This window comes from Drosophila takahashii, chromosome 2R (assembly GCF_030179915.1).
Source record: "Drosophila takahashii strain IR98-3 E-12201 chromosome 2R, DtakHiC1v2, whole genome shotgun sequence".
NCBI classification, from domain to species: domain Eukaryota; kingdom Metazoa; phylum Arthropoda; class Insecta; order Diptera; family Drosophilidae; genus Drosophila; species Drosophila takahashii.
Window position 1 is genome coordinate 33488663 of NC_091679.1, and position 16108 is coordinate 33504770.

The window sequence follows — 16108 nt, forward strand, 5'->3', positions numbered from 1 at the left end:
CTGAAAATTAGTTTTGTAATCCTTAAAAACTTTAAATAATTAAGCAATAATTTAAAAAAAACATACTTATATTCGAATTCCTACTATTAAAAAATCCAACTAAAATAATAATGAAAATATATTAAATATTCAAATATTTTCATTAAACTATTTTAAGGGATTACCCTAACTTTTTGCGCAGTGTCCCCGTGGCAGTTATGAGTATTCCAGGAAATGAAATGACATCTTGTAAGTTCTCAAGTATGTAACGGGGCTTTTATGCGCAGTTACCGTTACCGTTGGCAACAGCGGAAGGAGTTGGAGAATCCTGCCAAGGAGCCAAAGAGACAGCCGCTTGTCCCATCCAGCCGTCATATAAAAATAATTGTTTGCCAGCGCATTCATTACCCATGACAGCCCGCGATCCTTGCCAAGGATATTAAAAATGCAATTTCTGTCCGAAAAAAAAACAAGAAAAGCCGAAATGAAGGGAAAAGTGCGTCGCCCACCGCAATTCGTGTGCATTTGCAAATTGGTTCCACGGGCGGATAAGGACAACTCGAGCTGCAATTCCATTTAACGTCTCATCATTGTAGACTTGGACGCGGACATCAAATTAAATGCTCGCAACGCAATAAACATTAATAAAAATACGAATCAAGGTGCAGCATCCAGATGGGAATGGCATGGAAATGGCTCATAAACAAGTCCATCAAATAAAGTGCACACAGACGGGCCAAATTTTTTCGCTTCGCGTCCATCGGTGACTTTTGGCGTAAAAACCGCAGCACAATATTAACAATGACGCATGGAGAGCACACATACGAACACACAGCATATCCACCCACACACAGACAACAATATATAAAAACAGACACACATGCAAACGGAGCAGACTATCAAATTTTAATACGCCATCCTGGCTGTGCCTTTATTTCATACATTTTTAATGAAATTAAGCGGCAAAGCTTTTTGGGTTTTCGGGTTTCTGCCGCGCCGCTGGTGTCTGAGTGTGGCCAGAGTATTTCGAAATAAATCATAAAGAGTGAAATGCATAAGTAAGCCCAAACATATCCAGACATCCAGACGGACGAACATTGTTTGCATACCTTTTTAAATTGTTTTTCAACTTTCGGTTTTTGTTTTTTCCGTTAACCGCAACTAAAAGTGCGCCCTGTTAAATTATGAATTAAGCGGTTTTATGCGTCTATATATATGCACACAGCCCACATTCAGGATTTTGTCTTTTGTTTTTAATGAGTGCGACTGCAGGGGCTTGAATTTTTAAAAAGGTCAACTAGAACACAATGGAAACTTCCGGGAAATCCAACTAGAGGTGCACAAAAAGGGAAAAGTTTACTTGGCATTCGGTTAGCACTGTTTGAACATTACTTAAAACAGGGTTTATAAGTATTAACAATGGAGCGGGGTTACCAAACTCCAAATAAGGACTTCATAAAACAATTATAATCGGTTTAAACAGGGTAATATTCCCTTTCGAGAACTCAGACCCTTGAGTATTTTTTAATCTAAGCTTTTATCATCTAAGTACTCGGAAATCGATCTTTAATATATCTTATAAGTTATAACATATCTTATAACATATCTTTAAGGTTAAGTAGTTTGTTGAAATTCCGTTTTTTTTTTATGAACTTAACTTTTTTTTAATTTTTAAACCAGTTTTTAAGTTATCCATGTTGAAATTATACAATTTTTTAACAGTGTCACGACTATCGCGATCACGACTCACGCTCCCCTCTCTAAATCCGATCCCCAAATGCACCCCAAAAAGTATGCAACGCAAAACAGAAAAACGAAAAAGTATAAAAAATAAGACACAACCCCCAGAAACCGGAGGACATGGCTGCCATATGCGGAATCAAAAGTTGTTTATGACTCAATTTGTAGTTTTGAACATGAATTATTGCAGCTGTGTGAGGGGCGGACCGAAAAAAAGACTTATAGAGAGAAGGAAGGAAAAAAAAGCAGCCGGCAAACACGAATATGTGCTGCACACAAATTTCGGATGAGGAAAAACTAATTTCGCAAAGAGGAAATTAAATATGGCAAAGTTTGACATATGACAGATTTCTCGTTGTTTTTGCAGCTGCTCCTGCCGCTTGTTTCGATTTTATATTCATTTGTGCATGCGAATAATTGAAACATTTCTGGTGGCAAACATGCAAATTTCAATTTCAATTTGCAGCCAAACAAAGACTCAACTGAACTCAACTCAGCTCTGTGGATATTCTCAGCAGGACAACTCAGGTGGAGAGCACTTTTTGACAGTTCAAAGTGGAATTATTTGGACTGTTGTCATCCGATATAATGCCAACTGAGCCAAAAGCCCTCTCCATTTCATTTCGCTCGGTCTCATTTCATTTCGTTTCATTTCGCATAGTTTGCTTTGTGTTTCGTCTACTGGCCAATTTCGCATATTTTTACAACTTTAGCCTGGCACTTAATTTAGTCAATAACATGCAAATGATTCGCCCAGAGTCTAATTGGAAACGCAACTCAGCAGTCTGCGAAGTCGGCAGACTGCAACTTTTTCTCGCTTTCTCCGCTTCTAGTCGCGACTCTACGCCGGAATCCGCATTAAAGGCTGCGGTGCGTCAAACTTATAATCAAGAGGGGATTTCCGCCGAAGGACGTGGAAGGTATGGGGGCCAAATGGGCGGGATCGGGACTCCTACTCCCCAAGACTGATGAGCTACAGCATTTCTGCATTTCATCACTGCTTCTTGACTAGGGACAAGGTTTGCGCGCAGTGGGAATACATTGGAAAAAAAAAAGATTTTTAATTCCAAAGATAGCTAACTAGTCCTAATAGATTTACATTCTAAACTAAACCATATATAAACTTAAAACCTTATTTGATTGCCCACTTTGATATAAGCAATTCTAACCTTTAATTTAATAGCGAATTCTTAAGATCCCTTTAACATAAATATAAATTGCTTTGCAAAATGTTTTAAAAAATATTTACTTTTGTTTCTTAAATGTTCTTGCCAACACAAAAAGGATTTACCTTTTTCATTCTGAATATAGAAATCTTTAATATTAATCATATATTTTTTTATAAAAAGTTTTTGTGCAGAAGATGTGTGTTTTTTTGGGTTTTGTATTTTAGAATGGGTATGTTTTTTTATAACGATTGTCAGTCCCACACAAGGCTGTTTAACTTATGTTATTTACCTATTGTCTTGGCATACTGAGAGTATAGGTCTACCTTATTTTTTCCCCAGTGCCTTAAGTGCCATGTGCAGTCTCTGCCAAGGATGCTCACATTCTTCATCATCAAGTGCTGCTCAGTTGCACGTCTGTGATATGACTCGGTTATTCGGTTGCGGCTACGATTCCCTCCCCGAGTCCTTCCTGTTTTCCCAGGCAGTCTGTCTGTCAATCTTGGGTTTTCCTTTTGGATGCTCGGTGTGGGTTTCGGCTCTTATTTCGCAGCCCCAGCCACACACACAATGCCGCGGCACTGTTGACACATTCCACTGACAAATGGCCATAAGTGTATAATTGGATAGGAACTCGGAAGCGAGAGGCCATGGGGGATCCGATCCGCATTCCAACCCATTTAATCTCCCAAACGAACTCTTTTATGCAGAACCATTCGGAGGCCATTCAATCAAATTAGCGTGGAGTGCAATCACCGGGAGAACAAACTAATATCTCTGGCCAGAATGATGCATGGCTGACTACTTATCGCTTAATCACATCACAGGACCTACATATGTACGATATGCTATGGTATGGTTTGGTATCGGGGCATCTGCATAAAACATTTAGCAACATTAAATCGTTACTCGCCCATCCACACACATCAAAGCCAATCAAAATGGCATTTCAATAATATCAGAGCCGTACAATCGCATCGGAAGAGGGTCTTCTCGACGGTATGGGGGTTCTGTTGTAATGGAGCGCGCATATTTCGGTTCGAATCTGGATGGGCGGGTGTAGGTGTGGGTGAGCTTATGAGTCAGTGAGCAGCTGAACGCATATGTGTTGTGTGTGTGTCTCGCCGCACACATCAATGATTCGTTCACAAATATTACAAGCCTGAGCACACACACACAGTTGGAAAGAGAGCGATATGGCGTTGGAGACAGAGACAGGACGACCTGATTTTGAGGCTGGCGGAAATTGTGTCAAAGGATACTTTCGCTTTCCCCCGAAATGTGTCCTTGTCCAAATGTATATCGCTCGGCGGGAGGGCGTGGGTGGTGGTGAATAGATGTGGGCGCGTCATAAAGATATTGACAGGCCCATAAAGATAACCATAGTGGATTGTGAATGGCATGTCAGGGAAGAAATTAGTCGATGTTCTCAGTCACACTCTTACTTTCTTTAAATGTCCTCCCCAGGGGAAATACTACTCGTCTAAGAACGGATCTACATTTTGGTTACCCGATTAAAAGGATTAAAATACGATTAGATCGAAGATCTGTGGTTTTAGACTCCACTTAGTTCATATTTTAATATATTTTGGTCCAATTTCTCAATGTCAAGTTAATTTGATTAATTGCTGCCTGGAAAAGATCAGTTTCTGAATATCATGTAAAGATTTATCTGACTGTAAACTTCTATCGTTCTCTTCTTGTTCAGGATTGTCGGTCCGAATATCTCACTGAATCTTGTAATAACAGTCTCTGCAAAGATTTGTATTTTGTAACATTAACATCACATTGAGGAAATGAATATGTCTTTCTAAACAATTTAACTTCAGGTTAACTTTACTGAGTGAAAAACAAAATTTAGGTTGAATCTGATGAATGGTTTAACAAAGAGCAGGCCATGGGTGTCCAGTTTGAACTGTTCGTTAGTACGCAGACAGAACAAAAGACGGCAACATCGAAATTCCAAATTTGACCCCGTGACTCTTGAACCCGGTGATAATGTTGGTGGCCACCTTGCAGCCCGGTTTCGTAACAGAGGGCGTGCCGCCATTATTGGACTGCAGAACACCACCGAACCCAAGGCGCTGCGATGAGGAGTACCTTCTTTTTGTCTTGGCCCTGTCCATTTCCACCCAGTTACTGCTGATGCTCTACGTGGGATTTGCCGTCCTGCAGCCGAGTTCCTTGCGAAGGAGGCAGTTAAACGAGGGGCAGCGAAAGACCTTCGCCAGCTTCATCTTCCGAAGGTTGCTCCTCCAGATGGACAAGGCTTTCTGTGCGCAGGCAACGATTCCCGGGGACGAGCGGTTGGACTCCTGCTTGAGATCCAGTCAAAAAGTAGTTCTGGCCATCCAAGTGTTCCGGCGTGATGCTCTTAAGGTCCTTCACCCAGGTCAGGATCTTTCATCGGACTTGGCCAGCGATGTTTACTATGTGCTGGACGACGAGGAGCATGAACTGGATTGTAATGGCTATGGATGCTCCCACATCAAAGTCGAGGTCACCAAGGAGCTTCTGATGCACCTGCTATACCCGGAGAGAATTATCCCCGAGGTGTTGTAATTTCCGCGGGGGCTATCCAAGTACTACGACTTGCTACTGTGAAATTCCTTTGCGCCATCCCTTGCAGGATCTATCTAGATTTTTCTGAAATTGATTTGTATTTTTCTAAAAACCGTCTTTAAAAATGTACTATATCCCAGAGTTACACACAAAAAAATTTGCTTGGTAAAATTGACCAGCAAAGATAGTTACGTAACTATTAAAATAGTTACGTGTATTTTGTTTTTGCTTTGGGTTTGTGTCTTTGCTAATTGTGTGTATTTTGTTGTTGTGAAATGACTATTTACTTAGTAGAATTGCTGTTTGGGGCCTATTTGACAATTATTACAGTTGATTTTACTAAGTTTTTTTTTTTTGTGTAGGATTGGTTTTTATTTTCAATCTTGCCAATCTTTGTAGATGTAATCGAAATAATAGTGGGCTTAAGGCAAACTGGATTCCAATTTTATGTTTTTTTTAGAAAAGAGATTCGAATAAGACGTCTAAAATTTAGTATGTTTCATATTTAGTAGATAAATGAATGTTCCATTTCATATTGGATTAAAAGTAAAATGTGAATTACAAGAGAGCTAAATAAGGCATATGATGAAAATCTGTCAATCTTGAATAATCCAAGAATTCGGAGCTCTAATGGATTCCGGGCCAGGTTCAATGTGAATCTATCTATCTGGAAGAAATTATACAAACTTTCAAATTATTATTAAATTGCAAGCAATTGGTAACTTTTATTCGACTCGTTTTAAGATGGACCTCAAAGTTTAAAAGCCCGATGGCGCGTCCGAAATAATATGAAATACAGTACAGACACCACTTGACTAGGCTATCCATTGCAGTAAACTGAACTTTTAAATGCTGAAGGTCAGTTCACTGACTATGAAGTTCTGACACGCGTGACTGATTGTTTCCTTTTAAGAGTGATATAATTTCATCTGGAATTACCTAAAATATTGGCAATATAAGGGCTAGTACTCAACCCAACAAAAAGTCGTCCAAAACAAAAAACTTCATATGAAACAAAATTTTTTGACGTTTTTTTCGTATGAAGTTTTTTGTTTTGGACGACTTTTTGTTGGGTTGAGTACTAGCCCTGACTCTTTACAACTTGACATCCTTGTCACTGCAACACATCTTAAACAAATGTACACTGAGATGAGAAAACACTGTCTAAGTTTAAGAACAATATTCTTTATTTAATTACTGTTTGTTCTTACAAATAATTCATAGAAAGTAAAATTAAATAAATCTATTTCTTATAACTATAATAAATAAATAATTTTTTATACGACGTCTTTACACTAAGATAAAAAAAAGTTCTTAAATACCTTTTTTTTTTTATAACCAAACGTTTTTCTGTGTGTAATTTCATTATATAAACCTATTATAGCATTTCTTTACTTAATAGTTATAAAACTGTTCAATTTCATATTGGATTAAAATTATTGTGTGAGTTAACAAAGAGTTTAAAAAGGCAAATGCAGCAAATCGGTCGATTTTAAACAGGCCAAGAATTCGAAGATTTAATGGATTTCGGGCCAAGTTAAGTGTAAAGCTATCTATCTGAAATAAGATATATTAAATTAAAAGGGATGACGGAATCTAACTTCGGAGAGCCGAAGCAAAATTATAACACCCTCTTCAAGGGTATAATTATTATTTAATGGAAAACTTTCCAACTTACAACTGTTTCTAACCGTTGATCTAACCCCGGTGGAAATAGGGTCCGTTGACTTAGCAGTTGGACCATCTCTCCGTGAGCGTCCAGTAAGTAAAATGCATTAAGCAAGTTTACCCAACAATCTATGAAGTAAAAAGCTGTGAAAACCGTTAGGCCAACAACTCCAACGTTTAGGCAACCGTTTGTTAAAGTCCTGTTTCTTTTACAGCTGACTAACATGTAAAAATTTCCCACTATGTTTGAATAGTAAAATATGACCGTGCTCACGATTTGAACTTGGTAGGTTTTCAAAAGCCATTCGGTAAGCCCTTGTAATTCAGATTGGGACTGAGCTATTTTTTCCAAGCGATCAGCAAGCCTGCAACAAGAGGTCATAAATACTCCTCTTTGGTTGGGATTGAGAGATCGTGTTTCAACAACAGTCGCTTCCAAATCCCTATTCAAAAGTAAGTAGCGACCTCGAATGCTGGCTATGGCAATATAGTACTGCGTAGTAATCCCATTTAGTATAGCCGTGAGGCTAAATGTGGACCAAATCCGCAAACACAGCGGAATAGATAGTTGATTTCGCAGTGTGTAAACGACAACAATAACTTGCACTATCTGAGCCAGTTTGATACAGAAACACTTTCTAACGATGCTTCTTTTACAGTACAGGATTATCTCCGGATTCCTTTGATAAAGTCGGCGAAACGAGTTGTAGAGACGTATGATGGATCTACGTTGAGTCCAACGACTGAACAAAATCAAGGAAGCACAAATAATCCGACAGTAATCTGCGAATAAATTAACAGTTTCTCGAAAAACATTAGCATGATTCAACCAAAAGGTGAAAAAATCTGTTTTTATCAGCTGGTGAATCGTTGAGAAGAGGATGAGCATGTGCAAGGAGGCCGCACATATTGTAGCTCTTTTCGTAACTTTTATTCGACCCGTTTTAAGATTGACCTCAAAGTTCAACAGCCCGGTAGCGCGACCGAAAAAATATGAGATGAAAAAAGATATTTGGACTATGTTAACCATTGCAGTATACTGAACGATATTCCACCGCGGCCAGGAAAGTTCATTCGCTGGCTCCGTAGTTCTGATAGGTCTGACTAATTATAATTATTTCCTTTTCAGTATAATATCACTTCATTGGAATCGCATAACTTATTGGCTTATATTGACAGCAACCATAATATTGCTACTCATCATGATCTTAAACTAATTTAATTTAAAAGTGTGTGGTGGGTGAACTCCTCCTTTTAAAAAAAAAAAAATAGTCTAAATTTAAGAAAATCGTTCTTAAATTAAGAATTATATACTGAAATTTCTTTAAAAAATTTTTATATCAATTGTGTGGCTTAAAAGGGAATTAAGCAGTGCAAAAGCAGCAAATCTATCAAATTTAAATATGCCAAGAAACTGAAGCTTGAAGGGATTTCTGGCTCTTTGTAATAAATATAATGATCTCAGTCATGTCTTGTTGTATAAAGTCTCTTCAGTGTCTAATGCCCTCAAACTTGTAATGCAATGTGCCTACCACTCGATGTGAGCAGGGGCAAAATTTCCCTTAAGTGGTTTAGCGTTATAGTTCATCAAAACAAAATGTATCTTAAAAATGTTTAATAGCAGTCCATTGCTTAAATAAATACAGTACTATTTAACCAATATAAATACCAAAAATGAAAGACAACATTAAAAACATAGCTTTTATACTTTTGCAAATAGTTTCTATTTAATAAAGAGGTATTAGAAAAATGTTACATTTTGATTTACTTGCGTGTATATTTAAAAACAAAAGTTCACTGCGTTACAAACTTCTGACAGGAATCAAGGGTATACAAAATATAATTAAAGTAGCATTGATTTTATTTAATTATTTGTTATAATTTATTTTATTATTGAATTAAAAGTATGACGTGGGTTAAAAAAGAGTTGAGAAAGAAAAATGATGTAAATCTGTTTACTTAAGCCAAGAAATCGAAACTCTAACGGATTTCGGACTAGGTTCAGGCTGAAGCTATCATCTGCAAGAAAATGTATAAGTATACAAAAGATTATTATATTTAAGATATTTCGACTCACAACTGCCTCTAATCTTTGATCCAATCCTGGTTGGGGGAGAGTCCGTTCACTTAGCAGTTGGACCATCTCTTCTTCGACGTCCATCAGGTGTATTACATACATACAAAAAAAAAATTTTTGCTTTATGTTTATGTTTTTGGTTTTAATTAGTTATTTTTAAAATTGTGCAATATCATATTGAATTAAAATAATGGTGTGTGCTACAAAAGAGTTTAATAAAGCAAATGCTGTAAATCGATCCACTTCAAATAAGCCAAGAAATCGAAGCTTTAAAGGATTTTGGGCCAGGCTCAGTGTAAAGCTATCTATCTGGAAAAAAATAGATACACTTAAAACTTATTATAGATTATGCCGACAACAACTCACCACTGACTCCAATCTTTGATCCAAACCTGGTTGGAAGAGGGTTCGTTGGCTTAGCAATTGGACCATCTCTTCGTGGGCGTCCACCAGGTAAAATGAATAGAACAAGTCTACCCCGCAATCAATGAGGTACAAAACTGTGAAAGTGAATAAAGCAACTGCTGTAGGGTCTGGCCCACCATTTGCCAAACTCCTGTTTTTGGTAAAGCAGTATATTACGTAAATATTCCCTAACAAGTTTAAATAGTGAAGAGTGAACATGTAGACGGCCTGATCTTGGAAGGTTCGTAAAAACCTTTCGGTGAGAATTTGCAACTCAGATTGGGATTGAGCAATTTTATCCAAGCGATCGGCAAGGCAGCAACATCTGGTCATAAATACTCCCCTTCGTTTGGGATTCAGGGATCGTGTTTCGGCCAAAACTGCTTCCAAATCCTTATTCAGAAGAATGTAGCGCCCTCGAATACTCGCCACCCCAATGAAATACTGCGTAGTGATCCCATTTATTATGGCCGTTAGGCTAAATTGGGCCGAAATCCGTATAAGCAAGGGAATAGTCAGATGCTTTCGTAGGAAATAAATGGTAGCTAGTAATTGTATCACCTCCGTCATTTTGATACAAAAGCACTTTCTAACGATGATCCTTTGGCAATACTGGACTATATCAGGATTATTTTGGAAAAGTCGTCGGAACGAGTTGTAGACCCGCATAAATGTCCTACGTTGAGTCCAACGACTGACCAATGCCAGGAGAGCACAAATAAAACGAGTGTAATCTATGACTAGGTATACGACATTATGAAGAACATTAGAGTGGTTCAACAATGTGGACAAATTATCTAACGTTCCTAGATGGTATATCATTGAGATAATGAGAAGTGTCGGCAAGCAGGCTGCACATAACGTTGCTCTTTTGGTAATTTTTGTTCGACCTGATTTAAAATCACACTCAAAGTTCAAAAGCCCGATAGCGAGCCCGCAAAAATAGAAAACGTACAGACACCACTTGAGTTGGTTAGCCATTGCAGTATACTGAAAAATGAATCGAGTGAAATGCCAATTCACTGCCTCTGAAGCTATGACATTTTTGACTGATTATTTCCTTTCTAGAATTGTATCTTTTCATCTACAATCATTCACAGTATTGGCATTATAATGACTTCAAACTCTTAAAATATGACCTACTTCAAATAGCTACTCATCTTGATTAAAAATTAATTAGCTAGATAGAATAGAAGGAAGGATAGAAAGCTGGGACTATAGTAAATTGTTCCACTTTTTCCTAAAAACTGAAATACCAATAATGAAATATAACATTTGTCAAGGATATTTTTTTTATTTTATTACAAACAATAAACTATTTACCCTTGCAGATCGTTTCTATTTAATTAACATGTAATCTCAGAAGTATTTCATTTACTTTCGTATGTGTTGCAAAAAAATTTTTTTTTTTAATTTTTTTTACATTTATTTTGTAACTCTTCCTGTAACAGCTATATACTGTAGTCTTCTGATTTTTTTTTAAATTTAATACGTTATTATTATCTCAGAGTAAAGGAGATACTGGCGAACGGATGGACAGACAGACATGGCTAGATCGATTCGTCTATTGATGCTGATCACGGAATAAATATCCTTTCAAAATCAATACATCCTCTGCATTTATTTAATGTTTTAAAAATATTCAATATCATATTGGATTAAAAATATAACGTAGGTTAAAAAAGAGTTGAGAAAGGAAAATGATGCAAATCTGTTAACTTTAAAAAAGCCAAGAAATCGAAACTCTAACGGATTTCGGACCAGGTTCAGTGTGAAGCTCTCCATCTGAAAGAAAATGTATAAGCGAAAAAAAGATTATTATATTAAAGACTTTTCGACTCACAACTGCCTCCAATCTTTGATCCAATCCTAGTTGGAGGAGAGTCCGTTCACTTAGCAGTTGGACCATCTCTTCTTGGGCGTCCATCAGGTGAAATACATTGAACAAGTTTACCCAGCTATCAATGAAGTAAAAAACTGTGGAGCCCGTTAAGGAAATCACTCCAACGTTAAGACAAGCATTCGTAAAGCCGCTGACTTTAATAGAGCTGTATATTATGTAAATGTTCGCCAAGAAGTTTAAATAGTAATTGATGGCCATGCACACGGCCTGACCTTGGTGGGATTTTATTAGCCATTCAGTGAGCACTTGTAACTCAGATTGGGATTTGGCTAAGTGCTCTAAGCGATCGGCAAGGCTGCAACAAGTGGTCACAAATACTCCCCTTTTCTTGGGATTGAGTGACTGCGTTTCAGCTAAAGCCGCTTTCAAATCCTTGTTCAGAAGTAGGTAACACCCTCGAATACTTGATATGGCAATAAAATACTGCGTAGTGATCCCGTTTACTATAACTATTTGGCTATATAGAGCCCAAATTCTTATGCACTCGAAAATGGTCAGCTGATTTCGTTGTGTATAAGTGTAAAATATTACGCTTACTACCTCCGCCACCTTGACACAGAAACACTTCGTAATGATTATTCTTTGACAATACAGGCCCAGCTCAGGATTTTGTTGATAGAGTCGGCGAAACGAGTTATAGAGCCGTATGAAAGTCCCACGTTGAGTCCAACGACTGACCAAAGCCAGAAGAATACAAGTAACTTGAGCGCACGCTAATATCAGGTATACTTTCTTACACAGACCATTCGATTGGTTCATCAAAATGGACAAAAAATCTACATTTGTAACCATGTAAATCAATGAGGTAAAGATGAGTGTGTGCAAGCAGGCTGCACATATTGTGGCTCTTGTAGTAACTCTTATTCGACCCGTTTTAAAATCGAACTCAAAGTTACAAAGCCCGGTAGCGCGCCCTAATAAATATGAGGTGTACAGACACCTTTTGATTAGGCCAGACATTGCAGTATACTGAACAACTGCTCGGGCGAAAACTCTGTTCGCTGACTCTGAAGTTCTGTCATGTTTGAGTAATTATTTCCCATCGAGTATAACATCATTTCATCGCTTTTACCTAAAATATTGGCATTATAACGACCAAACTGCTGAGAATATGACATACTGAATACTGCTACACATCTTGATTTTAAACTAATTTAATTTAGCTAGCACCGAAATGAACTAAGCCACACTGCCCATTCCCATATTCATTTTACTGCCTAAATAGTCTAATAATAATTGTATAATTTTTTATTTGTTTGTCAACATTTTTTTTTACATTTGTAGGTGGATAAGATAATCTTATGTATTTCGAATATTCTTTATAAATTTTCAATATCATATTGTATTAAAAGTATTGTGTTGGCCAAAAGAGAGCTGAGCAGTGCGAACATTGAAAATCGATCAATTTTAAATAAACTAAGAAATCGAAGCTCCAATGGGTTTCGGGCCAGGTTCAGAGTGAAGCTGTCGATCTGGAAAAATATTTACAAACTTAATAAAAAATGCAAATTGTTTGTAATTGGTTCGACTCACAACCTCCTCCATTCTCCGATCCAAACCTCGCTGAAAAGAAGCCCGCTGCCTTAGTTGCTCAGCCATCTCTTCGTGGGCATCCAGCAGGTGAAAAATATTTAACGCGTTTATCCAGAAATCGAGGAAGTAAAAAACCATAAGAGAACAGTAAATAGCTATAATGATTTTGGGACTCTTCGCTGTTGAATCCCTATATTTAATAAAGCTGAACACAAAGTACAAGCTCGCCACCAAATTTGAGTAGTACGTGATGATCAAGCAGACAACCTGAACTTGATAGGTTCTTGACAAACGTTCAATGAGCTTTTGTAAATCAGATTGGTACAGAGATATTTTTTCCAAGCGATCTGCAAGGCTGCAACATTTGGTCATAAATACCCCGCTGCGGTTGGGGTTCAGGGATCGGGTTTCTGCAACAACTGCTTCCAAGTCCTTGTTCAGAAGGATGTATCGCCCTTGAATGCTCAATATGGCAACGAAATACTGCACAATGAGCACACTCACGGTGGCTCTCAGGATGAAAATGCCCCATACGCCAAGGGCCACGGAAACGGTTAATTGTTTCCGCATCATTAACAGAGAAAGTATAATACGTAAAAGATCCGCCATCGTTGCACAGAAGAACTTGGCAGCAATGCTTCTCCGACACAAAGAATGTATCTCCGGACCAATCTGACGGAGGATCGAGCTGAATAGCCGCATAAATGACCGACGTTTATACCATCTACTGAGCAAAGCCAGAAAAACACAAATTGTGTTTAGTGCTGATAAAACCATGAACACGTATTCCTGAATAGGATTCGGCAATTCCCATATTTTGATCACTTCCTGGATATTGACCACATACGCAACCAGCATGATTAACAAAATACATTGACAGCATGCTGCAACTATTGTAGCTCGTCCGGTAATTTTTGTTCGACCCGTTTTAAGATCAACCTCGAAGTTTAAAAGGCCAGTAAGGCGACTGATATAACATGTTGCAGACAGACACCATTTGACTAAGTCAACCATTGTGATGTACTAAATAGTGTTTCAGGACAGTTCTCAGTTGTTTAGCCCATTCGCTGATTGCAAAGTTCAGACATCAATGACTGATTGCTTGGGGTTAACCATTATTTCGCGTCATCTGAAGCAATCTAATTTATGACCCATCGATGATAATTCTGGATTCAGAATCGGATGGTTTTAACACAATTAGGGTACTTAATTGCGTTGCCAACTTCAGACTAAGATCAATATCCTTTGAAACGGAATTTGAACGGAAAGGATTGGCCTTTAAAAGACTTTTTAATCATAACCCGTACTAGAGGTCTGCATGAATGCATTCAAACTGACAAATGAATCACTCATTCTTAATACTTGTATAAGTTTTTCTGTATTCATTACTTTAAATATGAGTGAATGCAGTACTTGTGACTGTATTGCCAAATACTGTACTCACTTTTCCAGACACAGTACAGTATATTGTGAATACAGTGTTTTTGGTGTACAATAACTCATTGTACAGTGAATGAAGTTTTCCCAAAATTACAAGGCCTACTGAATTTATAAAATGTTAAAGCTTGCTTATTTCTTTGTAATATTGTAATCTATCCACTAGCAGAATCACTTAAAACCTAATGAAAGAGACAAAGTGTCGTTAGTCATAAAATATTGACGGATTTATTAATACATTAATCGCTATTTAAGACATTTTCATTAATGCTGTCTATGTTGGAGTTTAAATACATTATTTTGTTGACCAGTCGAAGCAATTTTGGAACGCTTTGCGGAAATTGGATTTTTTGCAATTGAAAACGCCCTCTCCGACGGAGCGCTACTTACTGGGACCGCTAAGATTTGTAGGCCTAGTTTGTCTAATAATGGAAATGTTTTCTTATTGATAAATCACCGTTGCAGGACATTAAAGTCGTCACTGTACGAGATTTTAACGTCTTAATATGTTTCGATTTCATCATTAATTGTATTATGAAGGCTATTGCTTTGGATTGGTTGAGTGTAGTCTTCAAAAACAGGATCGATTTGTGGATTAGATTGAGTTATGGAGTCTTCATCTTCTGATGGGCTATTCCAATACAAATTTGCACTTTTTTTTTTACTCAGAGTACAGTACTGTACAATAGTAATTGAGACGACACTCATAGTATTGTTCAGATTGAGAAGCATAACACATAGTATTAAAAAAGTGTTCACTCTAAAATAGTGTACTCAGTTACTATCGGTAGAGTGGGTACTCTCTACAATATTGTATGAGTACACTAAATGTGAGTACCGTGTACAGCTGTACAGTACTGTAAGTTTGGAAATAAATACATTCATGCAGGCCTCTAACCCGTACCCTTCACGGACAATATATAACCAAGTAATCTTATCAACATCAAATTTTCTTTATGAATTCTCAATATCATATTGGATTAGAACAATTATGTGACTTAAAAAAGAGTTGAGAAGTGCAAACGTTGTAAATCGATTAATTTCAAATAAGCCGAGGAATTTAAGCTTGAACGGTTTTCGGGCCAGGCTCAGAGTGAAGCTGTCGATCTGGAAAAATATATTATAGAAATATATAATATAGATAATGGTTTTTAATTTTCTTCCGACTTACGACTGCCTCCAATCTCTGATCCAAACCTGGCTCAAAAAGAGACCGTTCACTTAGCAGTGTAACCATCTCTTCGTGAGCGTCCAGTAGGTGAAATGCATTGAACAAGTTTACCCAGCAATCAATGAAGTACAAAACTGTGAAACTCATTATAGTAATTGCTGCAAACTTAGGCCACGGATATATGGAGGGGGTTTTAATAAAGTTGAATATTAGGTAAAAATTTTCGATCATGTTAAAATAGTAAGTAATGGCCATGCAGACGATCTGAACTTGGTAGGTTTTATTTAGCCATTCGGTAAGCACTTGTAGCTGAGATTGGGACTGAGCTATTTTTTCCAAGCGCTCGGCAAGGCTGCAACATCTGGTCACAAAAACTCCCCTTTTGTTGCGATTGAGTGAGTGCGTTTCGGCTAAAACCGCTTTCAAATCCTTGTTCAGAACTATGTACCGCCCATGAATAATCGCCA

General features: G+C 37.5%; 1 protein-coding gene across 1 annotated transcript; it reads left to right on the plus strand.

Moving 5' to 3' along the window:
• The first annotated feature begins 4741 nt into the window (after positions 1-4741).
• LOC108069263 (uncharacterized) lies at positions 4742-5588 on the plus strand. The gene is given in 2 exon segments (XM_017159267.3): positions 4742-4863; positions 4865-5588. Coding segments are annotated over 2 exon segments (690 nt in total). The 5' UTR covers positions 4742-4756; the 3' UTR covers positions 5448-5588.
• The last annotated feature ends 10520 nt before the right edge of the window (positions 5589-16108 follow it).